The sequence below is a fragment of the Alligator sinensis genome, unplaced genomic scaffold (genome assembly GCF_000455745.1).
Source record: "Alligator sinensis unplaced genomic scaffold, ASM45574v1 scaffold590_1, whole genome shotgun sequence".
Lineage (NCBI taxonomy): Eukaryota > Metazoa > Chordata > Crocodylia > Alligatoridae > Alligator > Alligator sinensis.
Genome location: NW_005842497.1, coordinates 1,126,506 through 1,153,093, shown reverse-complemented (window position 1 = coordinate 1,153,093; position 26,588 = coordinate 1,126,506). Strand labels below are relative to the sequence as shown.

Below are 26,588 nucleotides of genomic sequence, written 5' to 3'. Positions count from 1 at the left end.
CAGATGATACCAAGTTATGGGGCAAAGTTAACACACCAGATACAGCCGACATGGACAGGTTGTATCAATGGGCGGAACGAAATAGGATGCAGTTCAACAAAGATAAATGTAAGGTACTCCACCTAGGAAGGAGGAATCCCCAGCACACCTATAGGTTGGGGGATGACCTTCTCAGCAGCTCAGAGGCTGAGAGAGATCTTGGAGTCATAGTTGACTCCAAGGTGAACATGAGCCAGCAGTGAAACAAGGCCATCAACAAAGCCAATTGCACTTTCTTGTGTATTAGCAGATGCATGACCAACAGATCAAGGGAGGTGATGCTCCCTTTCTGTGTGGCATTGGTCAGGCTGCAGTTGGAGTACTGTGTCCAGTTCTGTGCACCGTACTTCAAGAGGGACACGGAGAATCTAGAGAGGGTTCAGAGGAGGGCCACTTGCATGCTTAGTGACCTCCATGAAAGACCCTACGAGGGGAGTTTGAGAGAGCTGGATCTCTTCAGCCTTCACAAGAGATGGCTGAGGGGAGACCTTCTAGCCGCCTTCAAGTTTATCAAGGGAGGACAGCAGGGAATTGGTGATGTGCTACTTACCAGAGTGCCCCAGGGAGTAACTAGGAACAATGGGGGCAAACTAGTGGAGAGTAGATTTAGGTTAGACATTAGGAAGAAATTTTTTACAGTAAGGGTGGCCAGAATCTGGAATGGGCTTCCAAGAGAGGTGGTATTATCACCTAACTTGGAGGTCTTCAAGAGGAGGCTTGATAGTCACCTGGCTGGTGTCATCTGACCTCAGTCCTCTTTTCTGCCAGGGGAAGGGGGTCGGACACGATGATCCATTGTGGTCCCTTCCAGCTCTACAATCTATGAATCTATGAGTTAACCCATTCAGCACTTCTAATACTGTTCTACTGCTGGTGGTTTGGGACTAAGTGTGTACTGAACTATTTCTGGTATTTCTGTACTGTGCTACCTTGTGGACGTACCCAAAAAGCACGTTTTATTTAAAAGGATGTCACTGAAGTAGTAAAGACCATACCTCTTTCCCAGAAGTTTTTTATTACTGTCATCTAAATCCTTGCAAAAGGCAAGACTTTCTGAGGCTGTTCCCTGCTATTGGACCCAACTGCATAGTTAGTATAGAGTTAGACAAGCTTTTGAATGTAAGACATTCTTCAGGACAAAAGCCTGTATAACTATCCCAACTATGCATTTGGTTCAATAAAAGATATCACCCTAAGAAATCCTTGCCTTGCACAATTCCTGGACCATCACAGCTGCAGCATCACTGTAACACCATCCAAATCCTTGAAATTTACTAAATAAAAGATCTTGAGTATACTCTGAAGCCTAAAATTAAAGAACCTGCTACTTCTGCAGAGAAACTCAGACCCACTTTGTGTATAGATGTACACTCTGTGCTTGTATAATCTATTCCTGTAGCCACAGGGAATATATGAATTAGAAGTAATTTTGACATAAAGAATAAACTGGCATAGACAAAGCTGACACATTGCGATGTGCAAAGAGCCACTGTATTTCTGTAACAAATACAAATCCTATTTTTTAAGAATTGAATGAGTCGGTCAAGATAGGTATTAGACAAATGCAAATGCGTGATAATCTTAAAAATAAGAGTTGGCAGTTGAAACTTTTATCCTGCCTGAGCTGAGACATAGAGTAGGTATGTGGCGTGGTTATACAACAAACTATTTATACAAGTACCCAGCTTATGCATGCAACCGTGACAATTACGTATTCAAATTTAAGGGCATGTTTGTATGTATCAGGCCATTAGTTATTAAAATAGTTCCTTAAATTATGTGCTGTTTTTGTTGGTCATGTAAGCAATCTGAAAATCTAATCAAGCTTAAAGTAAAGAAATCGCAGAACAAATCAGATACAATAATGTATGTACAATTTTTTTTCAGTCCTCACTTGGTATCACTTTAGCATCAAAATAACACAGGTGTTTCATTTTTTCCCCCCCTTTCTCTGTCTCATACTTATTCAAGGTTTTCTTTTCCCCCTTGTAGGAATTGTGGTGCTTGGATTAAATAGACCTCATGCCAAGAATGCACTTAATAAAAATCTTTTAAAAATGGTAAGTGGAAAAAACTAACTGCTTCTAATGTGAAGGTAAAACATTTGAATTAAGTGTTTGAAAAGTATTTGGTTTTCCCCTCCTCCTTTTCTCTGTAGATGTCAAAAGCTGTGGATTCTTTGAAATCTGATAAGAAAGTACGAACTGTTATATTCCGGAGTGAAGTCCCTGGGATATTCTGTGCTGGTATGCAAACTTAATTTTATTATGAAGTTAGAAATCCATAGTCTTGTAGTACGGTAAGAATGGCCAAGATTCAAAGGAAGCACTGTATCATTTGTTCATGTTCATCTCAGTAGCAAGTAAAACTTATGTGACTTTTTTTCTTTTCCCCCTTTAATAAGAAAATAGCGTCGTCTTTCTGGTTGTAAATGGTTTAATCAGATTCAATGCATTCCACCTTTAATGGTGAAAAACTACATTTGGTTGAAGTTTCAACAACTTAACAATATTCAAGTCACACATGCTTATTTTCACAGTTTTAAAGAAACCACTGATTTGTTTGAAATTATTGGCTAACCACCTGGAATCAGCCTGTTGAAATGCTAAGCTAGCTTTTGATGCTTGTAACCACTCCTGCAAGTGCCAAGAGAGTATTTTCATTTTATTTAGTTACAAAATTAAACTAGATGTACAAATCAATTCATTGTGTCTATCCAATTTAGGGTAGTGATTGATCTATTCAGATTAGATAAACCAATTTGGAAAGCATTTTTCCTTCTTCCTCTTCCTCTTCCCCCCCCATACTCTGAGTAAAATTGATATGTGAGAGAGTAAAAATCAGTAGATCTGACAACTTAAAAAAGATGACCAGAAGCAATTAGTTTAGTTTGCTACCTAAAAATATTGTCTCTTCTTTACCCATACAATTTTAAATGCAAAACCTTTTTTGACGCATTCTATATCTAGTATGCCAAGTATTTTTTTAAACTAATGAAAAGAATATTTGAAAACGTGGCTTTTGTTTATTTTTAACTGAATGCCATTTTCCATCAAAATGTGGGTTGACACAGATCAAAAGAAAAAAAATCATTATCTAGTAAATAAGAAATGCATCAATTATCACTTTTTAACATAAAATAGAAAATATGTCTGTGTACATGTATAGTGCAGAAAGTAATATACATAAAAGTGGTTCTGTTCAGTTTCAAATCATAATGTCTTAATGGTTACCAACCACAGATAAATCAACCTTTTGATATAGGAAAATAACTAAAAAGTACAAATGCAAAGCAAGTGTAGAGCTGAGCTGGTGGTTTTAAATCACTTTTGTGGAGTGTAAATGGTAAACAGAAGAGGATGCCCTCTTTGTTTTCAGTTTGGAGTTGTGAAACCTGTTATAGTAACATATGAAACTGTAAAATATGTTGGTATAAAAACAATTGATTTTTTTTCAACTTCCTGTTCCACATTTTTAAATACATGTGCATAACTATTGACGAATGGGGAATTCATAGGATCATAGTGCATACAAACGCATCATGAGTTATAGCTGTACCTATGGAAGCCTTTTGATGAATTTTGTTACCAAACAATATTTTTCAGAATTTTTTATGACTGATTTGGTAGCTGAGGTATAGGAAACTTGAGTGCATGACTATCAGCACTCATTCAGAGGAAAAGAGGAACTTAGGCTAAGTATAGACATTAAAAAAGCCTGAGGTGGAATTGATCTAAGTTATGCGGTTTTCTGTAAGCAGTATAGTTTAGATGGGTAGTGAACAGAACGTACTCTTGCTCATTGAGGGTATGGGGGTGGGAGGCAAATCTTAAACAGGGTTCTGTCATTTTAAAAGCAGTCTGTGTGTGCTAAACTTCTGTTACGGGTATAGACTGGCTTTGTGCGCTGACCTTCTGTTCTGTTACGGCTATAGATCGGTTTCTGATCGCTTATACTAGTAAAAGTGTATTGTTTGTACCTGGCCTTGGGTAGGTTATTGAATTGACACATTTGGGCTCCAATGGTAGTTGGTTCATTTAATTTAATACCCTTTGCTGGTTAGTTTCTCAAAGCTGTGATTGGCTGCAAAGAGTGTTATTGCTTCTCCATGATTGAAAAGTAGGAATTGTTGGTTTATGCTGCAGATTGCAGCATGCTATAGAGCTACCTAATGTAGCTTTAAATACGCTTGCTCAGGTAGGTGGAAGAGTCAGGTAGCATCACCTCTTAAGGTGGTTGATACTTTACTCTTGTAGGATTCTGTTTTTATATGCTTGTAACTTTGGCAAACTGGAATGGTCCTTTGTTTTTCTATATGCCTCTCTGCCCCAATTAAAATTTTATTTTTTGAAAACTTCAGCCAAAATAGTTCAGTTGTGTCCAAGATAAGGCTGGGAGAGAAAAAGTTTAAGACACAAAATAAAATTATCCTTTCATACATAGTTCAAAAGAAAAGCAAAACGTTGGTGACCTCTTTGGAAAATTATAATTTTCCAATGCTTGAAAGTTGGGATTTGACAGTTAACAGAGGAGAGGAAGGCCTTTATGCTGGGGCTCGCTCTGTCGTTTTCCGACCTCCATGAAATGTATACAGATTTGGTTAAGTTATTTTGGCTTCTGGAAAAAAAAAAAAAAAAGCATTTGAAATATACGTAGTAAAGATTTATCAAGATGGGGAATATTCCCCAAATATTCCCTCCATATTGGGCATATGTCAAGTCAGTATTTAGCAGAGCATTCCTTATAATTGCAGCTCTGGCCTGTGCGGTGTCCAGCAGCAGTCATCTGGATTATCCCGTGTTCCTGGTGACCTCTTCCGTTGGGTCCTGGCAGCATGGAGGATGAAACTACATGATTCGAGCACAAAAGGGACCAGAGCTGATCTGACCTGATGGTGGGTTGGTGTGGGGGGATGATTGGACTTACAGAAGGGCCACCAAACAGAGAATGGAACTAGGTGTTGGGGCAGGTGAAAACTGGGACTGTTGGGTAAGAAAACTGGAGGTGTGGACAAACGTATCATTGAGCTGTTTTAAAAGATAAGAGGGAGCTAACTGTTATGTCTTGTTTTGGTGTGATACGAGTTAGTTAAATCACCCTAACTTTGAGTCTTGAATGACAATTGAAATAGGAGCTGTTTAGCTACACTTGTATTGCTACAGAATCATTTAGCTGTAATGTTTGCATTGTAGCAGTTTGTAGTATCCTTTGATACTGCTACAATTTTTACATCAGTTTGTGGTCTGGATTTGGGCTGGAGTGGATACTGGGGACTGGGAGTGACTGGGATGGTAAGTTCTTGGGGGAGAGACTATGAGTTGCTGGGATGAGAGCTTGAGGAAGGGAGACCAGAATGCGTAACCAGAACTGCGATAGGAACATAGGACTGAAAGTGGCCTCCTGGGCCACTTATATTTGTTCCATGTATTTGCCCAAGAGTTTCCCAGAATTGCCACTTGTGATTGTTGTACACTATGCTAAGCAAAAAACTAGAAATGCTGAGAACACAGGGCTGCTCAGGGCTCTTGCTGTGCACAGCACTTTGTCCCCCTGCCGTGCAGGCAGCGTGAGCCCCTGCTACCACTGCCACATGAACAGCCAAGTTCTGTCCTCCTTCCAGCCACGTACGCTGTGAGTTCACTGGGCCCCCTAACTTCCTGCTGTCCTGACCTGGAGACCTAGGGGAATAATTCTTTCCTGACCTCAAATTTGTCTTTGTGGCCATGGGTCTCTTCCCTCTTTAAGTGCAGATAGGAGAATTGTCACACCCAAGTCAAAAAGCAACTCTTAGTTGTGGCCAGTGCCCCAGTGCTTCAAAGGAGTGTGACACCGTCAATACACTCAACATCAGCAGTATTTACATAGAGAAAATATTTCTTCCTGCATCTTAGTAGCAACTAGCCCAACACCTGCATCACTGGATTACCAAATAACTCCTTTGCAATGTGGCAGATATCTGTGGAACCCTATGTGGAGATTGTAAATACTTGATTCCATATGTTACATGGACTGATTGTTAAGCCAATAGCTCTCTATCATACCGTTAACTTATGAAAGTTGTTTTTCAAGTGAGTCAGATTCTTAGTTTTCATTACTTTACTCAGAAGGGTTTCCAGGCTATAAAACTTAACTCCTCTGGGCATCTTCTAATTTTCAATCTAAATTTGTTCATAACCAGTCTTGCCTTTGGATTTCATGCTGGTGTTTCTTTAGCCTGAGCTCTTCTCTCTTCCAAATATTTTACCCTGTGAATAAACTTGTAAAAAGTACTACTGTCCTCTCTTAATCTTTGGCTTTGTTAAGCTAAACAAACCATTCTTGTTTAATCTTTCATAACCAAAAGTTTCCATTCCCTGTACCATTTTAATGAGCCGCCTTTGTGTTTGTTACAGTTTAACACAGGGCAGTCCATCTTAGTGGCCAGGCGTCATATGCCACATGGGCTGCACTGCATGGCCTCCCCTGCCACTGTGCATCTCCAGCATCCTGGGTGTCTCTCCCCTGCCCCACTTCTGCTTCCCTGCCAAGTCCACCAGCTATGAGATCCACAGGTTGTGTGATGCCCCATCCCACCCCCAGGGATGAGTGCAGGCAGTGGAAGCTGGAGGAGGAGAAATGGGGGTCCTGGAGACTGGCAGCGGCAAGAGGAGAGTGATAGAGGAAGCAGACCCTGGGCTTGGGATCCTGGGAGGTGGTGCTGTAGTTTAACCTCTTGGGGCGCGTCCACATATGCAAGCATGTGCGCTTGCAGCAGCTCAAATAGAAGCGGTGCAAATTTGAGCCAGGGCTTTTTGCTTCAGCGCACGTGCTCGGACATGCACTTTGTTATGGAGCAAATTGTTCCACTTGGGGCAAAATAACCCTGCCTGGCTCCTCCTGGATCTTCAGCCAGGGGGAGCTAGAGTCTGGGGCCAGCACCTGTGCTGTCCCCAGCAGTATAAAAAGCTGCCCTGTCCTGGCCCCAGCAGTATAAAAAGCTGCCCTGGCAAGTAGCTCAGGGCTACTAGCTCTCAGGAGCTTCTGGGGCCTAGTCAATTGGTACCTGGGGACACTACCCCTTGTGTCAACTGGACTGTTGAAGCAGCCCTGAGAGTTCCCTGCACCCTCTACCTACTGCAGCAGTCTGGCAGTGGGGGCTGCTGCCTGGCTGTGACCTGCTGTGCACCTGCCAGACTTGGATGGGGACTGCAGTGGTGGCCTGCTTTGAATTGTCAAAGCATGTCCTCCTGGCCCCATTTGGCCAGGAGGTCAGCCACAGTGAGAGGGGTCCAAGGTGCCAGCTCTGAGCAAGCAGGGTCCTGCCACCGGCCTCCCTAGAAGGAATTCTGGTGTTCCCTATTGGAAAACTGAAAAATCCCTGATTTAAAAAAAATAAATAAAAAAATCCCAGAGTCACTCTGTAAAATACCCCCAATCCATGTTCCTCCACAAGTAAAACAAAAGACCACTATAAAGAGAGAGAGAGAGAGAGAGTGAGACAGAGACAGCGATCAGTTGGACGTTTTATTGATATATCTACAGTGTTAAAGCAAGTCTCTTATCATAATAATAAAGTTAACTCTAAATACAGGTTTCATGAATTCATGAATACGTATTTTGCTGCCACCACACAAGGGGTTCATCCCCCACACGAGGGCTACGGCCCCCCCAACAGGGGATTGGCACTCTCACAAGGGGTATGGCCCCCCAACAGGGGGGTTTGTCCCCCACACAAGGGGTACGGCCCCCCAATGGGGGCCACCCCCCCATGCAGGGTCCAGATGCCCCACCCCAGCCCCCTGATTGCTGTCCCACCTGGCCCCATCCCCCACCAGCTGCTGCAGTCCCCCCCAAATCGTTGTCCCCCCCCGCCCCAGCCGCCACTCCCCCAGACCCCCCACAACCCCAGGCACCATCATTTAAAAAAACCCAGAAAAAACCAGGAAAAAAATGGAAAAAAAAGCCTCTGTTTACCTTAGAAGTAGGGGTGGGGGGTTCTAGGGCCTCCTGGCACAGCCTCCCAGGCAGCACAGGACAGTGGAGGGGCAGCTGGGGCTGTCAGTGGGCTGTTGGGGGGGCTAGGGGAGTGGGGGGGGCCGTTGGGGGTCCCCCCCTCAGTCCCTTCCCCTCTCCAGCCCCCCCGACCCCTTACTCACTGGCACTGGAGCCTTGGTGCTGAAACACGTGGCCTGGCCGGCCGCATGTTTCAGCACCAGGGCGAGGGGCAACCATAGAGACGCTGTGGTAGCCAGAGCGTATCTATGGAGGACCCAGCCTCTGGTTGCCTCTATGGAGGACCGTGTCCTGCCCCGCTTTTTTATACTTCACTTTTTTTAGACCCCTGGATATCCAGGGGTCTAATTTGCTCCCCACGCTGCAAACTTGCTGCAGACTTTTTTTTGTTCCCGCATGTGCCTATTGCTCCACCTCAAAGGGGTTTGAAGAGGGGTAAGAGGCAAGTGCGCACTCTTCTGGATGCACCCTCGGAGGCTATATTTGGGCAGCGGAAGCTCTGGTTTAACTTAATCTTTTTTTGAACCTTCATCAGAACTATGCAGTATTCTAAATGGTATCTTACCAGTGCCTCATACAGTGGTGCTAGTGCTTCCTTTTTTCTACTGAGCATCCTTGTCTAATACACCCTAGAATTTCATTAGGTTTTTACATAGCTGTGTCACAATGGCAATTCATTCTTATATCAGCTAATTAATGCACCTATGTGCATGTCGTTTGCCTGTGGAATGTCACCGGCAACTGCTTTCGAGCTGGATAACTCACCTTTCAATGTAATCTGCTTTCTTCTCCGTTTGAGCCCAACTCCTTATCTACCTTGCAATTGTGATATTGATCCTGGTCTTTTAGTTTTTCCATGGCAGGACCTGGAACATAAGCCAGGATTCTTGCATCTTGCCATTCCTCTGCTGTTAGCAAATGTCTGGGAAACTCCTTGGCTATGTCTGGGAAACTCCTTGGCTATGTCTCTTCTTTCTCTAAGCACTTGACCAAAAAGAATGATAACATATTACAGCTATTAGTTATCTCAGTGATTCTCAGCCAGGGTGATGCAGCCTTTTCAAGGGTGCTATTGGTATTTTGAAGTATTAGCCTTGTTAGGTATACAAACACTGATACATTTCATGAGATAAACCCACCAGATTTTAAAAAGGAATCCATATGTATCAAAAACTGTCTGACTGCTTGCAATCTTTCTCGGGTTTTTTTGCAACAGAAGAATTGTTCTGTTATTTTCCCATTTGTCAATAAATTAATGAAAGCTAAAAGCTGGCATTTTTCTGGGGGTGCTTTGAGTCTCAGAGGGTTGAGAACCACTGAGTTAACTCCTTTATTGACAGAGGTCCTTGTGGTACATTTAAAATGTTTTTAACCATGCTGATGACTGAAGTGGGTATCAGTGTGATTCCATATGATGGAATCTAGGTTTAGCAAGCAAATTTAAAAAAAAAGCAAAAAAAAAGCAGGAACTTGCACACAGACTACTGGAGTGCTCCAGATGCTTCCTTATTTGTGAGCACCATATCATTAGCTCTATACAGTCAAGAGACCTTGTTGTCAACCTCTGCTTGGCATTAACCATGAGAAAGCAAGGTAGATTTCTACCTTATAGATTAACCAAAGTAGATAAGTAGTTTAGCAGTTCCTTAACACAAAACTGCTGTTAACTTCTGTTTGAGTTTTAGCATATTTCTCTTTAAAAAACAAGTTGTGATTACTCAGTTGAATTTATTCCTTGAGTTTATTAGTCTGGCTCTTTAGAAATTCTGTTTCTTGTCTATCTTTATCTTCAGAACAGTGAATAACTTCAATTTTGTCTTTTTGGCAAGTTTGGTTTGTGAGTTTAATGATGGGCAAGTGGAAAGTATAGTGTCAGATAGTACTGTATGCACAAGAGTGCAGGGTTTGTAAAGCTTCAGATAGGCCTTGGTTCTGTAGAGTAGGCCAGATGTTTAATTGTAGAGCAGGTGTAGGTAATTCCTGCTCGGTGCATTTCAAAGGCCAAAGGAATTTGTGTACTATGAACCTATTGGGGTATTACAGTAAGTAGACAGAATTAAACTGCACAAGTATACTTGAATTTCTGGTTTTCAGAATGTTGAATTTTGCTTATTGAATTTCTTGCCATTGAATTTGTTAGTGCTTTAAGCAGAAGGGGAAAAGTTGTTTTATAAGTGGTATCATGGAGGTTTGCAACTTCTTGCAGTCTTGCTGCTTCTCTTTCAGACCTTGTGATAGTGGAGTAGGGTTTATAGTTATGTTTGCTGAGGTCTAATGAGAGAGATCACAGATATGATTTGTCTGCCAAAATCCTGACAGTTTTAATACACAGTGGTCAAAGTAATTAGGTATGTAAAGGGAAGATTGGTCTCTCTCTCTCTCTCTTTCTCTCTCTCTCTCTCTCTCTCTCTTTCTCTCATATCCCCTTCCCTCCCCCTCTGCCTCTTAACCACTATTCCCTGCCTTATATATCCTCTTCCTGCCCTTCTAGCCATCACTGTTTCCAGATCATCCTCCTGTCCCATTTAGTCCTCACTGCTTAAAAAAAAAAAAAAAAAAATAAAATAGTGCTCCTTGTTTAGTATATTGCAGGCAGCAGTTTAATGCAGGCTGCGCATGTTTTTGGCTGTGTAGTAGAGGTGCACAGATACATTGGTCTCTATTGTATCGGCGCTGATAAAAGGAAAACTGACATTATTGGCAATCAGCTTTTTTTGGCTGATGTGGCTGATCATGTTGCCAGTAAATGCAGGGTGCATGCACACAGGTGCAGCATGTATGTGGTCAGGAAGCTTGGAAAGCAGCGTCTGGTAAGTGTGGGGAATGAAAGAGGTGTGGGGGGGGGCAGGTCAAGGCCCCCATGGTGAGGGAGGGAGTAGGGCTGGGGCAGGGGCAGGTGCCCCTAGCCAGGGCAGGGCGGGGTGCGGGATGGAGCTGTGGGTAGCTCACTGGGGGGGCATGGGAGGGTGGGGAGGAGGGGTGGCTCCCTCTTCTGCACGTGCCCCCCGGATTTGTGCATAGGCTAGGGTGGGCTGCCTGCTGGGGCTAGAGGGGGCTGTGCTGACCTCTTCCCAGGCAAGCGCAGGGTGGGCAGTGGTGTCACTTGGGGGGGGGGGGGGGGCTAGGGTGAATTTTGGGGTAGCTGGAGCCCACCTCGTAACCCCTCCTTTCCAGTGCTGCCACCATGCATCCTGCCCTGAGCAGAGCCGCTGCCCTGCCCTCTCCCTGGGAAGAGGCTGATGGAGCCCCGAGTCTGCAGTGGCTGCCTGCCCTCGCCCCACACACATCTGTGGGGCACCAACCCCCTGCCATGCCTCCCCAGCGTGCACGCAGCAGCAGGAGATGCTCCCCCATGCCCCCTGGACGAGCCACCTGCAGTTCTGTTCCCCACCTCGCCCGACCAGGGCTGTGCAGTGCCTGCCCTTGCCTCAGCCCCACTCCTTCCCTCACTGTGGGGACCTCGATCTGCCCCCACAATGCCCCTTCCCTCCCGCATGCCCCCCAACAGACTTACCAGCCGGACATTGCTCTCCAAGCTGTTGGGCTGCGTACCGGCAATTGAATTGTTATCGGCTGATATGGCTAGTCAATAATCAACCATCAGTCTTGGCCCAAAAATCTTTATCAGTGCACTCCTATTATGTAGTCCTGGGCTATACAGTGAACCAAACCTGACAATCCCTCTGGACTCCCCCATGTCTTGGGTGCGGTCTGAGCAGGCTTCCTTCTCTTCCAGCTAGTTTTCCCATTCCTGGGAGGGATAGCATGACTATAATTTTGTGTTTTCTGGTTTTTCAGAGATTTTACTCTTAGGTTACTTTCAATCATCACCATCTTCCAATTCCAACTTGCATGTACAGTGGAGTCACATCTTACGCCTGGGTTAGGTTCTGAAATCAGTGCGTAAGGCGAAAATCACGTATAGTCAAATCGCATATTACCGTGCCAGCGATTTGACTAGTGGTGACTGCCTCTGTCTCCAAAACCTCCCACCGCCACCGTGGAGCTGTGCTTAGAGCTGTCCGGCCAGCGGCGCAGCGCGGGGTGGTGGTGGGGATGGCTGCGTGACGCCCGGCCACCACCACGCTGCTAAAACCTTCCCCCGCCGCCACAAACTCAAGCCCGGCCCCCCCCTCCCACCCCGCATATAGTTGAATTCGCACAAGTTAAATGCACATATGATGCGACTGTACTGTATGGGCAGAACACCTGGAGGGCCAGACCTTCCCAGATCTCAGGGAAGAGAGAGGAAAACTCTTGATGCACCTAAAGCGAAAGGGGCTTCCCAGGCTGTATTAGGAAGTTTGTAACTGTTCTTAAAGCTTAGCTTTTGATTATGATGTTCAGCATCACTTCCTCAGAGGGCAGTGGGTGCCATGCATGAGCTCAGGAGTGGGGAAAATGGCAGATCTGTCTGGTGGCTGGGACTCCATTTTCCAGCAGTTCCTGCCTGCATCACTGCGGCTGGTTTCTATGAAGATCCCAGCAGCAGCGGGGCCATGACAGCACAGAGCCAGGATTTCCATGGAGGCTGGCCCAAGCAGTGCTTTCAGGGTGCGCAGCTGGGCCTAAGGCTGGGATTTTGTGGTGGTGACAGTGTGGTCCAGAGTTGAGACAGGTCTGCGATGCACTGCCTGCATGTCCTGCTGGGGCAGAGCCGTGATCTGCTGCCTGCACACCCCTGTCCAAGCCTGGTCCTGGAGGGGCTCCTTGCTCAGCCATGCGCCCCACCAGTGTTGTTTGGCCCAGTTTCTATGGAAACCCCAGCCCTGCGCTGTTATGGCCCTGCTGCTCCTGGGGTCTCCATGGTTTTCAGAACCTTGGGGTGAGTTTGGGATACATTTGGTGAAAGACTTCAGTCTATTCCTTCTCATTTGTGATTACATAACATCTGTGTGGGAGTTAAAAGCAGCTGCTTATATATATGAGAATGTAATGTTAGGAAAGTATTATGTCTATTTAGCTATTAACATTATCTTGTAGTTGGAAACCGACTTTAATAGAGTTATTTCCAGTTGCATTGTGTAACTGAGTTCAGCTTGTGGCCTGTAAGGAAGCTTGAAGTCGAAATTGCACCAGCCACATAATCTTTCAGTGTCTCACTGCAACTTGTGTGAAAGATATCTGAAGTAGAGCCAGTCATTAAGCTTTTTGGTCCAATAAATATTTTTACAAAGTGGAACAGCTTTCTCTTTGGCAGAGACTGGCTCTATAGTTTGGCATGAGGGATTCTCTGAATTGGGCATAATAGGGACTTGATTTAGGTCACCCATATCTCAGGTGATTTTCTCGGATGGTTGTCTCCCCCTATTTCTGAGGTCTGCTAGAAGGAAATATTAGTTTTCCAAGAGCACTTTGCAAAATAGTGTCATACTTCTGCAATTGGAGGAAAGGTTCCATTCAGTAACTAAACATGCTTTTTATCCCCTTGAAACTTATCATTGGTTTAGCTTTGCATAGACTTTGACAGAAACAAGAAATCGTTCTTCGTTGCAAAGCTTCAGAAAGTTCTGGTGATGCGTCAGGTTTGGCTACAAGGTCAGTGGTTGTTTGAATTGCTGATAAAAATGCCAAGGTGGTGTTTCTGTAAGGTTGTTTTTCACATTTCAGTACTTTCATATGTTAATTCCTAGAACTGCTATTATTATATCTGTAATTAATATATATTATATGTGTAATTTATATCTAGTGTGTGTAAGATGTAGATAGCAGTTCTAGGAATTAACATATGAGAGTACTGAAATGTGGGGGGAAAAAACCCTTACAATATAATACAAATAAAACCCCTAGCAATTTTGAAGTGAATTTTAAAATGTAGTTCTACAGACAATAACTTGCATTCAGTTCTGTACTGACTTCAGCTTGGGCTGGGCAATTGTTTTGGCTGGTGGGGCACTTAACAAGTTTTGGTGAGCTGTTGAGGGCTGCATGCATAATCTTTTAGCAAATATCATTTGAACTAATTATAGATAAAAAACAAATCATACAAAAATCAAACACCTACTATCACATATTTTAATCCTATTTCAAAAAATAATTTTTCCTGACTTTTTTTGAGTAGTGTATATAGAGGTGATTGCATAATAGCTCAAAATAAGGTCTTATTTTTGTGTATTGTGTGCTTGGGGGTGGTGCACGCGCATATGGAGGACTGGCTGCACACTAGGTCCCAGGAGCCAGCTAGGTGTGGGTAGAGAGGAAGGGGGATTAGGGGGCATGAGCAGCAGAGCTTGGCTGGGCGGTGTGGTTCAGGTGAGTGTGGTCTGTCTCCACCTGTCTAGCCTATAGCGCTCTGCATGAGGCTGAGTTCCGCCTGCTCCCGCCCAGGGCAGTGCTGCTGTCTACACCCGCCCCACGCCTGCTGATAGCCCTGGCAGGGATGCATAGCTTCCCAGCAAGGTTGTTCCTGCAGCTGTTTGGGTAGTGCTTGGCTCTCCCTGCCTCCATGGCTCCTCCTCCTCTTGTCTCTGCTATGCCTCTCTCAGCAGCAGGCAGCACACGGAAGTGGCAGCAGCAGTGACTGTAGGGACATGTACCAGGTACCACATGTATGCTCAGCCAGGCAGGGGAGAAGCTGCAGCCGGGCAGCTCCTCCCCCAGCACATGAGGCTCCAGCTGTCAGCTGCCTCCTATCCACTCCAACCACCAGGCACAATGAGCAGCCACTTGAGGGCAGCTGAGTGGGTAGGAAGTGGTTGAGAACTGGAGTTGGAGACCTGTGTGCGGGGACTGGAGCTGTCCAGCTGCAGCTTCTTCCGCACCTGGCTGGTCACATGATGCCCAGCACGTGTCCTCACGGCCATTGCCATTTCCCCACGCTATCTGCTACCTGGAGTGGCGTGGCAGGAGGAGGGGCCAGGCAGTACCTGGGCAGCTGCAGCATCAGTTGGAGTAGCTATGCTGGAAAACTGCATGCTGGCTATGGTGGTGCCGTCAATGGGAGCACAGTATGGGCTGCCCTGGGCAGGGCTTGGCCCCAGGCAGAGTGCTGCAGTGGCAGTCGCGGGCTGGATCCAGTCTGCGGGCTGTATTTTCCCCACCCCTGCTCTTAGCTGTTACATTTTTACATAGTGTCTATTTGTTGTTTGTGTGTGGTCCAGTTAATTTCTTCAATCTTTATTTAAAAAAAATAATAATTTCAAGTGTAAGATCTCAGTTTTCCTGAATGCCTTTTTTTTTCTTCTCTTAAATACATGTGTAGGCACTATTTTTCCCCCCACTGAAGTAATAACTTGCATAAACTTGAGAGATTTGCAAGTGCTCAGCACTTCTGAAAACAGCTACTGCATTTTTAGTTAGTAAAAATATGGGTTAGGAACCTAGCTTTCGATATTTAGTTTTGAAGACTTTGGCTATTTTACTTAGTGATTTATATATGAAACATATATATGTATCTGTAACAACTTGCAAGTAGCCAAGTTATGTGTAAACCCAAACAGTTAGACTTTTGAAGCTTTATGGAATGTTTGAAACGACCATCATGTAAATCTATTCTCATATGTTTGGAGAAGCTGAGTGGTGTATGTGGACTTGACCATGGCATGGAATTGCAGAGAACTGCTTTTGGGAGTGTGCCAAAATTCATAGGGAAGTAACATCCTGTTAAGATATAGCCTTAGAGCTATACAAGGAAGGGTATACAAGTAACTAGAGAGTTTAAGAATTGCTTAAATTGGTATTGAAATGGGGAAGGTGTGCAGTTTATGGCACGTTACTATTTTGGATTGAGTTGCATTTCTTCCAAAGTGGATTAAATTGCAATGGATAAAATGAGATTAACTGAAAACAGAACTGTGTGTGTACACAAGACAGTTTACACTGAAAAAAATAAAGGTGTACCACCACACCCTTTCGTTTGCTGTACTGCTTTTTTTGTCAGACAGGCAACCAGCTTTTCTGCTCCTCCTGTGAAGAGGCCTTTCCTGTCCTCTGTGCATAAAATAGATTAACATGCTCAATTTACTTCACTGATTACATAGATTTCCTAATTATCTTGTACCCAGCCATAGTACACTATTATTCAAGGGCTGTCTCTACAGGAGGAGGTCTCTCTGTCTAGAATGTGGTAAAGCAAGAAGTTTACATATATGCTATACATCCAATCCCCTAAAGCATATATAAAGACAGATTATCCATCAGTAGTGCTCCCTTAATACAGGCCAGTGTCCACACAGGGGAATCTTGTATTCTTTTTTCTTCCTTTTAATCTCTGACAGTTTATGATCAATGTTAAGCTTTTTTGGGGAGGAGTGGGGGGTTGTTTGTTTCTTCATCTCTGTATGTGACCAGTTTAATAATTTGCTCCTTTTTCCTCGGAACTCAGGGTTCACTATCTTCTAGCCATCTCTGCTTTTAGATTCACTCTGGAAGTTTTAGTGGAGAGCTTGTGGCTTTAGGATTTATTTTTGTGGGGAAGGGCATACCTGAATCTCCCTTAAAAATCATAGTATAAGATGTATCATTTTGGGAAGAACACTGCAAACAAATAATTATTTAAACTATTTCTAATATCTTATAGTACATTAAATCACTGGTGGTCCCCAGAGTTCCTGAAATGGGACTTAATCAATCTAGGATTAATTTACTTATCCCCTTATCCTGTGGCACCCAACAGTATTCTTCTGCATCCATAGATGAAGTATGCTGTTTGGTACTATGAGACCATGACTGTATTGCTGCTTTTTGAACCAGAAGTAGTTTATACCCACTTCATATGGTTATAGATTTCATAGATTTCTAGAGTCAGAAGGGACCCAGTATATCATCAGGTCTGACCCCCTGCTCCAGGCAGGAAAGAGGGCTGGGGGTACTTAACCACAGGAGTGCTGGGGTTACTTAACCACAGATGCCTGTCTAATCACTTCTTGAACCACCTCCAAGGTAGGGGAAAACACCACCTCCCTTGAAAGCCTATTCCATATTTTGGCAACCCTTACCATAAAGAATTTCTTCTTTATGTCCAATCTGAATCTATTCTCCTTCAATTTGTGGCCATGTGGGCTGCCTAACTAGTTCTTCCAGTCTACAGAGTAGTTCATGGGATCATAAGAAAATAGAGCTGGAAGGGACCTCAAAAGGTTATCTAATCAAACCCCCTGCTCAAGGGAGGGTCATTCTTGACTTGTCTGGGATGGCTTAAATACTCTTTACAATTTTCAGGAATGGAGATTCCAGAACTTTAAGTAGCCTGTTCGAATGCTTGACCAGCCTTATAGTCAGAAAGTCCTTCTTCATCTCCAACCTAGGTTTCTTGTGCAGCAGCTTGAGGCCATTGCTCCCAATCCTGTCCCCTATAGCCACAGATAAGTCTATCTTCACTTTCTATATAATTGCCCTTCAGGTTTTTGACAAAAGGTTATCAAATCCTCCCTTAGTCTTCTTGGCTAAGTACAGACAGTCAAAAAGCATGAGGCTGAATCGATTCAGTCTTTGGAGGTTAGTCTAAGGTGCAGAGATTAAACTGAGAAACAACTGGACACACATTCACTTTTGATTCAGGAAATGCAGCCACATGCCTGCAGTGACTCAGACCAGAAGCCGGGCGGGGGGACGACGACGACTCTAGAGCACGGCCCTCTGGCATGTAGCCAGCATGGGCTGTGTGTTCACTTCCTCTTCCGGCCCCTTAGGTCTCTGGGATTTGCAGTTCAGACTCACAACAGCAGGACTTTGCAGGATTGCTCATTACTTCCTGTTCCTGTTTCCAGGTGCCTCTGGGATTTGTAGTCCACAGTCATAGCCAGCAGTAAGTTTTTAGCAGGGCAGGGCAGCTCTGTACTTGGGGGAAGGGAATTTTAAAACCCTTCTCTGGCCTCATACCCCAGCTGGGGTTTACCTGCGGGGGGGAGGGGGCAGCTCCTGCCTCCCCCCTTCATTCCCCCTTCTCTGCTGGAGCAGACAGCCCAGCCCAGAGCTGGAAAGCAAGCTGGGATGCTGGTGGATTTTGATTTAATTTGAACCAGGAAGATGTCTGGAACAGAAGCTTCATAAACTGGTTTCACCAAAATTAGTTAAGTTTGATACTACATTCAACCTGGTTTATCTTTAACCAGTTTCAGCCATTTTCAAACTGGTTTATGTGCACTGAGCTTCTGTTCTGTTACAGATTTAAATCAGTTTCTGATGACTTAAACTAATTTATGTGTAACTTCTGTCCCTAGTCCTTTTCTCCAGACCAAATTATTTCTCCCAACTAGACATTGAGCCATTGATGACTACTTATTGAGCACAATGATCCAACCCATTGTGTGTCCACCCCACAGTGCTTTTGTCTAGTTTGTATTTCTTTAGCTTGTTAATGAGTATGTTGTAGGAGGCAGGGTCAAAAGCCTTACTAAAGTCAAGGTATGTCACATCTGCTTTCCCACCATCCAGTGAGCCTGTTGCTTTATCATAGAAGGAAATTGGATTGGTCAGGCATGACTTGCTCTTGGTGAATCCATGCTGGTCACCTTCTTCTCTAGGTATTTCACAATAGGTTCCCTGTGCCACATTGCACAGATGCCACTACACTGCAGTTCAGAGGCAGCGTAGCTGTGTTTGGATGGTGTCAGGGAGCATTACGCTACAGCTGTGGTAAGCACAGTTAGATGTGGTATAGACTGCTTCTGTTTCTGAAGATTTGTGGAGCATCTTGGATTGTGTCCCAAATTTTGTTCTGCAAATGTTGTTCCCTTTAATAATAGACAAACTTTAAAACAAATACAGTTTACATGTTCATGGGCCACTTGCGTTCCCTTATTTGTCAATAGAAATCAATTATGTCTGTGATACTTTAGGTGGTGGCTTTCCTTGTTTCAAATATAGTCTCTTAAGATATTTCACATAAGTAGCATTTAGTTTTCTTTTAAAATGTTATATAGTGGAATGTTTCTTTAAAACTCTGAATGTTTCTGTTAGTCTTAATTTTTATTAGCTTGAAGCTTGATTTTTACAAAATGGAAACGTTCGACCAGATTGGTTTACCTTTTTAGACAAGAGCATCTTAATATGGTTAATGTACCTCTGCTGAACTTGAGCATTGGCACCTGAGTGGTGAAGGAAGTCTGGGGAATAAATAAAGCATAGTGACCAACATACATTATGATACCATCTTTGGTGGTAGCTTTATAAAATCACGTTTTTGGTATTTTTTGTGTATATATTTTCTAATCACAATTACAACTATAACTCTGGACTCCTAGGCATAAAATAAAGAAGGGGTGTTTCTGTGTGTGGACTATGTGCCCTCACCTCACTTCCATTATGCATTCCCTGGTATTATTGAGGGGAAACTGGTGGAAAGAGATTAGTCTTACATTCTACCATAAAGGTCGAAAGACTTGAGCACAAGATGTTTTCCAGTGGTACAGAATTTACAGGCAAGGAAACTCCTGAGTAAATGTCAAGCCTCTGAAACCTGATATTTCTCTTCTGGGCTCTGAGACACTGAATCTCCCCTTTGCTTACATCTGCCATTGTAAATTGAGAGAGTGGCTACAGAGGGGTGGCTTGAGGTCAGATTTTATTGTGGATGCTATCTTTATTTGGCTTGACTTTATTATTTTTAAGCATGGTTTTCAAAGCTTTCCTTCAGTAAAATCACCCTGTTATGGAGTGTGTGAAGTATGATGATTATGCAGCTGCCTGCAAAATCGGAAAGAGCTTTTCCAATAGGTAACATCTGTGAACAGTGTGGATTTTGATGAACTTGTTTATTTTATTTTCAGTTTATTTTGTTGGTAGGTAGTTCTGACGTGTAGTTGCTACTCTGCAGCCAAATACCGTATTTACTTGCATACCACACACTTTTACCTCCAAATTGGGGCTTTATGTTTTAAGTGGGGAAGCTGATTGTGCCAGAATAGAAGCCTGGAAATGCTGTAATGGCTGCTGAGGGCTCTGCTTCTCTCCTTTTCTCCAGCCTGCTTTCAGCAGGGTGGACTCCAGTTTTAACATTCCCATAGTTGTCAGTTCAACAGCAGCTGTGAAGGGGTTTAAACTAGCTTTTTGCCTGAATTGATCAGTGAGGTGGCTGAGGGTGAGTGAGCTTCTTAGTGAGGTCAGCTTTCAGCCATGAGTCTGGAAAAATCCATTCTTCCCTCCACCCTTTTTTCCTTCCCCCCCAAATTATTCAGTTCTTACCTTGGGAGGTTGGGGGGTAGGGGGGTGGTGGTGGTATGTGAGGAAAATACGGTAGTAAACATCCACTGATTGTATGCCATATTTATGCTAAGGTGGGCTCCAAAGGCATAGGCAGAACCTTGATGTTGAGCTGTAACTGGATAAGAACTAGCCAGTGTGGTATAATATAAAACACAGGTGTAGGATGTGTTGTCCTTATACAGAAGCTGAGCTTCTGTGCGTTGAACCACGTGATGCTTCTGAATCGTTAAGTTTTTCTACAAAGAGAGCATATTGTGGTAGTCGGGTGTGCAGAACAGGATACATCTATCGAGAAAAATATTTATGACCCTTATAACTAGTATTGCCTTAGGTTGGGCCATAGGTGAAGGGAAGGAGGCCAACTCCCTCTTCTGCATTTCTCTTATTACTAGGGACTTGTCAAATTAATAGCAGGAGTGGGCTGTGTGGCAGCAGTGGGCTGCACAGCGGTTCCTTTAATCTTGACAGTTCCCCTGTGCGCCCCCACTGCTGATTGGTGGAGAGGCTCCCTGTTCATCACTCGCTCTTGATCAGCGGGGAGGCAAAAAATGCGGTTTTAAGTATGGTGTCATTTTTGCTGCTTGCTGCTGATTGGCCGAGGGGCCCTGGCAGCCCTGCTTCTTGTTGCTGACTGGCCAGGAGGCAAAAACCACACCATAGTTAAAGCTGCAGTTTTCACCTTGGGGCTGATCAGGAGTAAGGGGAAAGAGCAGGGGGGCGTGTGCAGCAGAGCTCGCCCAGGCAGTGAGATCTGTAGTTGCCCCTGTGGTGCTCTACCTGGGGCAGCCTGTACCATGCTCCAGCTTGCGCCCTCCTTCCAGCGTGCACATGTTCCAGCAGGGCTGCCTCCAGTGTGGATGCAGCCACCCGGATGCTGCTCCACTCCCCCTGCCTCCAATAGTGCCTCTTTTTCCTGCTGTGCTGCTCTGGGCTGGGAGGAAGCTTCAGCTGGGCAGCTTCTGCTCCAGTGTGCAGGGCTCTGGCTCCAGCTTCCAGCTGCCTTCCACCCACTTTGCCCCATCCAGCACGATAACAGCCACTTCCAGGCTTAGGCTTATTGAAGGAAATGAGGAATGGTTAACTTGGCTCTTTTATGCCCTTGAGAAAAGAGTGGGAGGGCATTTTGGGGTAGAGGCAGTGACCCCAACAGGCAGTGACCCCAAAATATGTTGTTGGTTAAAGAATATGTTGTATGCATGGTGTCCATGTGCACTAGAAACAGGATGGAGTGGACGTGTATCCCAAATAACCACTGTTCTTTGTAAGGTAAGGACATTTGTTTTCCTCTCTTCCTTCTTGAGCAGAAATATATGAAATGTTCGTGTGTCAGAGATGTGTATTAAGAGTCTGAACTTCTTTTGCCTGGAAAAGCACCATGCAGCTTTGACACAGTTTGGTAATCATCCCTCTCTGTGACACTCACTGTCCTGGAAAATATTATATAATGCAGATTTACATGTGCTAAGTGTTTTACATAGCAAAGCTTAAGACATAGTTCATGATACGTATACTTTTAGCTTTTTCTTTGGTCACCTGTTTAAAATTGCACCCTGTCTGTTCCTGCATCCTGTATTCACCCTATCATGGACAGTCCGTATATCTTTTTGTGAAAAATTCCTTGTATGGCTAGTGTGATAATAATGAATTATGGCAAAGTTATTATTTAGGCATGACGTTTTGACCATTGGTTGACTTCAACGTTTTCTCCAGTAAAGAGATTTTCAGTAAAGGTTGACTTGGAATGTATGTGGCCAAGAGTTTGCCACCTGAAATCATGATCGTCTGTTTAGCCGTGACATTTAAAAAAAGGTCGGGGGAAACTTACTGAGGAAATCATAATACAAAAAGTATAAGTTTGGGGAATACAGTGTTGTAAAAAATTGTTTGCAAGCAGTAATGTATGTACTGTGAAACTGTTGAAAATGGCCTCGTGGTATAGATTCATCCAAGCATATTGTAGTGACTAAAGTATCTTGTTTACCTCCACAAATACAGATCAAATATAGAAGTCATTGTAAACTTTTTTTTTTTTAAGTGTTACATTAGAAAAAAGGAAATCTGATGACTAGTAGTGAAATCCTGTTAGTTTTAGTATATAGTTCTATATACTATAGTTCTATAGTATATAGAACTAAGTATATAGTTCTAGATTGGTTATTTACATAAGTAAAATTTAGTTTTCTATAACTTTGGTTTCATAATTTCTCATTTTTGATGTTTTGGTGTTTTATATGAAACTTTACCTCCTAGTGGGTTTTTATAGGATGGAAGTGCATCTAGGTCTAGAGCGCTATTTTGACATTGTTACTTGCATGTCTCACTACTGACTGAAAACTTTTGTGGTCGGAGTTGAGCTACTTATCTTTACCTTGAAACCTTTCCCTGATCTACCATGTTTTGTCCAAGAAGTGTCTTTACTTTTAAGATTTGGCAACTTAAATTCTGGGAAAATTCCCCATCAGATCTGTAAAGTTACTATCTTGGTCACTCCCTAGTCTCTCCTCAAAGGTCATCTTTGCCATAATTTACAGAAGAGACTTTAGATGTGTATGGAGGTGTATATTTGTTTAATTTTCACACTATAAGTGATGTTAGGAATGATCTAATATGGTTAGTAGGAACCCAGTGACATTATCTTCAAAGCAGTGAATCAGGAGAGAAAAGGGTTTGGATTTAAATTTTCCATTCCTATTACATACCTGTTTTGGCCAAAGTGGTGAGTACTCAGTGGCAATACTTGCACTGTAGTGTTTTAGGATAAACATGTAAATGGTGGAATAAATAAACTTCTTAGATAATAACAGAAAGAAACAAAATATATGCTGTTGACACCTTTTATCATTTGGTCATTATCAGTCTTTTAAGGATTTCATGTTTCAAGACCAAATCATGCAGTATTTCCTTGCTCCGGTTGTCTTTGCTTTCAGTGGATTTATGCCTCACTAACGACTTCAGAATTTTGCTAGAAAAAACTGACTTTTCCTTTCTTGGTGCATAACGCCCTTCTTCTATTGCAGCTGGTCAATTTTTAAAAATAAATTAACCTGGGTGTGGTGTTTATCAACTGTTTTATGTCATCATTACTAATCAAAATAGATATACCAAGAAGTATCAATTCCTATTAACATATTAAAAAATGCAGTGACATACTGTGTATGCAAAACACTTGAAGCAATCACCTGTATCATTTCAGTGCAAGGTCTCTGCTTTTAGTAATTCCATGATTTACTAGAAATCAAAGTGGAACAAACCCAGGGAGTTGAATAGAATTTAGAATGTATTCATATTTCTCTGAATTGCAGGGTTCAATACAAGTTACTAAGAACACACTGCGAACACCACCTTTCGGCCTTACAAATATTAGAAATTAAATGAAGAAAGGAAAATAACTTTACTAGTAGTAAATTTCAGGAATGTCAACTCATTACTTTCTGCCTTTAATTAATATGTGCAATCCATCGTTCTTGTGGAGTATGAAACAGTCTATGCACTCCAAAAATGTTGCAAATGATATCAATGAGATGCAATGTTACATTTAATGCTGTTTATTCAGTTTCATGGTGCGTGTGTATGTATGTATGTATGTATGTATATATGTGTGTTTGTGTGTGTATAAAATGTAGGTATATAGAGTAAATCCTCTTTAGGGCTAAGCATAGAGACTGAAAGCCTCTGGATTAGGTTTTCTTGATAATTTTGACATTCAGGATAAATAGGATAAACAACAAAAAAATCATAGTTTTTTTATAGTTGAGAAACTGAACTAATTAAATGGGCAAATATGCATCTTAAATGTCTCTAGAACAGGTCTGACTTGGCCCTGCCCCCCCCCCCCCCACCCGAGCCCCAGCTGGAGGCCTCTGCCTAGCTGGGGCTTCTGGAGGCTTCTGGCCTGGGGCTGTTCCTGCACTGAGGGAAATATAGATAAAGAGGAGGGGTGGGGAGGGAGGCAGGGGAGGACTACGGGTGATCACCCTAGTCTTCAGGGCTGGCCAGGCTGGGCTGGTTCCTGTGGTTCCAGCACTGCAGCTGGGAACCATGTGGTGCTGGGAGAGGGGAGTGGGGCAATGGCTGTGGCAGGCAGGGGAAGGGGCAGCAAGAGGGCACGTGGAGTGCAGTGACAGCCAGGTGGGAGCACGGGGCCCATACTGGTGCACTGGGACCAGCACCAGCAGGGCCCAGAGCGAGGCGGCAGGAGTCTGGGGTAGGGGCTGTCTGAGGCTCTGTGGAGCTGGGCTGCACTGCTCAAGCAGGGGGAGGAGGGAGCCAGCCCAGCTCCACACACACCCACAAACCTATACCCACCTTCCCACCCACACCCTCCACGATATACAAGAGTAAGACTTCATTTTAAGCTATTGCACTATCACCTCTATGTACACTACACAAACACATGCGACTCAGGACAAAAGCATTTTTTGTAATGAAATTAATGAATGTTGTAGTACATATTTCATTTTTAGAATATATTTTGGTATATTTCTGGTTCAGGGATGGCAACCCCCCTTGCTGAAAGAAGTAATTCTGGGGGGCAAGGGGAGGGACTTCTGGTGGCAAAAGTTGGGGGGGCGGGGGGGCGGCACTTCCGGTCCCAAGATGGTGACCAGGGGGCAGGGCACATGTCAAGCAGCAGGGCTACCCATGTGGTCCTCGATTGCTTGCCAAAACTCAGAAAGCGACCCTCCGCCCAAAAGAATTGCCCGTCCCTGCTATTAATCTAAATAAAGTTACTCTAATAAAGAACTGATGAATAAGATGAAAGCCTCATTTATTCCTTTTCTGTGAAATAAAGCAGTATTTTATCTAATATTACTGTAATTATGTAAAAGTGTTCTTAGTGAAGTGTGAATTTTAAAAGGGAAGTTGGGTATTTAAACTTATACAATGACTGACTTCAATAAATACTTCTGTAACCCATCTTATTGTACAGATAACTTTGAAATGCATATAAGAAATGGTTCAAATTAAGGAATTTCTTTATCAACCAGTTTTCAGCACGTTGATTGTTAATATATCCAGTTTTACAAAGTGATATGGGGTATCTCTCAAATCCTGTCTCACATGTATCAGTCAGATATCTGGGCTGTTGGATATGGAATTTTTTTAGATTGGAGGGAAAAAGGATTTATTGTGGTTAGGTCATGCCCAGTAGTGGTTGGGATATTCTTGTGTTCTGTCAATGGCAGTGGCCAGTATTGGGTGTTTTAGAAAAATACAACAGAGACCCTATTGTGAGTAATTATGAGGACCTGTCTCTTGAGTTTCTTTTCAAATCCCAATAAATTCAGTCCTATTAGGAATAGTCTGACCCCTTTTAGGACAGTGGTGACTGCAGGGCCTGCCAGTACCCATTCCATGGTGTGTTTAGGTCTTTGGTTACCCAATACGTACAGAATCTAAAGAATTACATCTTTTAGGAGATGGTATCCCAGAAGATTAGGTTATGAACCTCCATAACAAAACAGTTTCTCTGCCTTCTGGTCTTAGAGCCACAGGACTTCACACGGTTTTGAGTAGGTTAACAGTTGGTGAAATTTTGAAATGGCTCACTTGTTAAGTTTGTCCACACCTGTACTGCAGTAATTGTGAACTGGTTTCCCATCAATGATGCTTTGATTGCCATGTGTATCTGTACTCCTAGTTAGCATAAGGGGGAATATGTTGTGCTATTATTTCAGAAAGCCCCAGGATAAAGAATCTTGAAGTCATAGAATCATAGAAGTAGGGTCGGAAGGGACCTTGTAGATCTTCAAGTCTGACCCCCTGCCCGGGCAGGAGGGAACCTGGGCTCAAGTGACCCCAGCCAGGTAGGCATCGAGACTTCTTAAAGACCCCCAGGGTAGGAGCCAGCACCACTTCCCTTGGAAGTCGGTTCTAGATCCTAGCTGCCCTAACGGATGTCTAATCTAAACCTACTCTCCAACATCTTGTGGCCGTTATTCCTTGTTATCCTGGGGGGCACTAGGGGAAACAAGGTCTCCCCCAAACCCTTCTGGTCCCCCCCTAGTGAGTTTATAGATGGTCACCAGGTGCCCCCTCAGCCTTCTCTTGTGAAGGCTGAACAGGTTCAGGTCCCGTAGCCTCTCATTGTAGGGTCTGCCCTGCTGTCCGCGGATCATGTGGGTGGCCCTCCTCTGGACCCTCTTAATGTTGTCCACATCCCTCTTGAAGTGGGGTGCCCAGAACTGGACACAGTACTCCAGCTGCGGCCTGACCAGTGTCGCGTAGAGGGGGAGGATCACCTCCTTGGCCCTACTTGAGATGCACCTGTGGATACACGATAGGGTCCGGTTAGCCCTGCCGACCATGACCTCGCGTTGTCGGCCCATGTTCATCTTGGAGTCAGTGATGACTCCAAGATCCCTTTCTGCCTCCGTGCTCTCAAGAAGGGAGTTTCCCATCTTATAAGTGTG

At 43.8% G+C, this 26,588-nt stretch overlaps 1 protein-coding gene across 2 annotated transcripts in view; it reads left to right on the top strand.

Moving 5' to 3' along the window:
- Nucleotides 1–26,588, top strand: part of AUH (AU RNA binding methylglutaconyl-CoA hydratase) — a 176,955-nt gene that overhangs the window by 9,098 nt on the left and 141,269 nt on the right. For both annotated transcript variants that reach the window (XR_003095836.1, XM_014523494.2), the window contains exons 2-3: nucleotides 2,032–2,099; nucleotides 2,198–2,285. Coding sequence is in view for 1 of the 2 variants with exons in the window: in XM_014523494.2 (XP_014378980.1) it covers nucleotides 2,097–2,099; nucleotides 2,198–2,285 (91 nt within the window). In the remaining variant the exon portion in view is untranslated. The remainder of the gene's footprint in view (nucleotides 1–2,031; nucleotides 2,100–2,197; nucleotides 2,286–26,588) is intronic.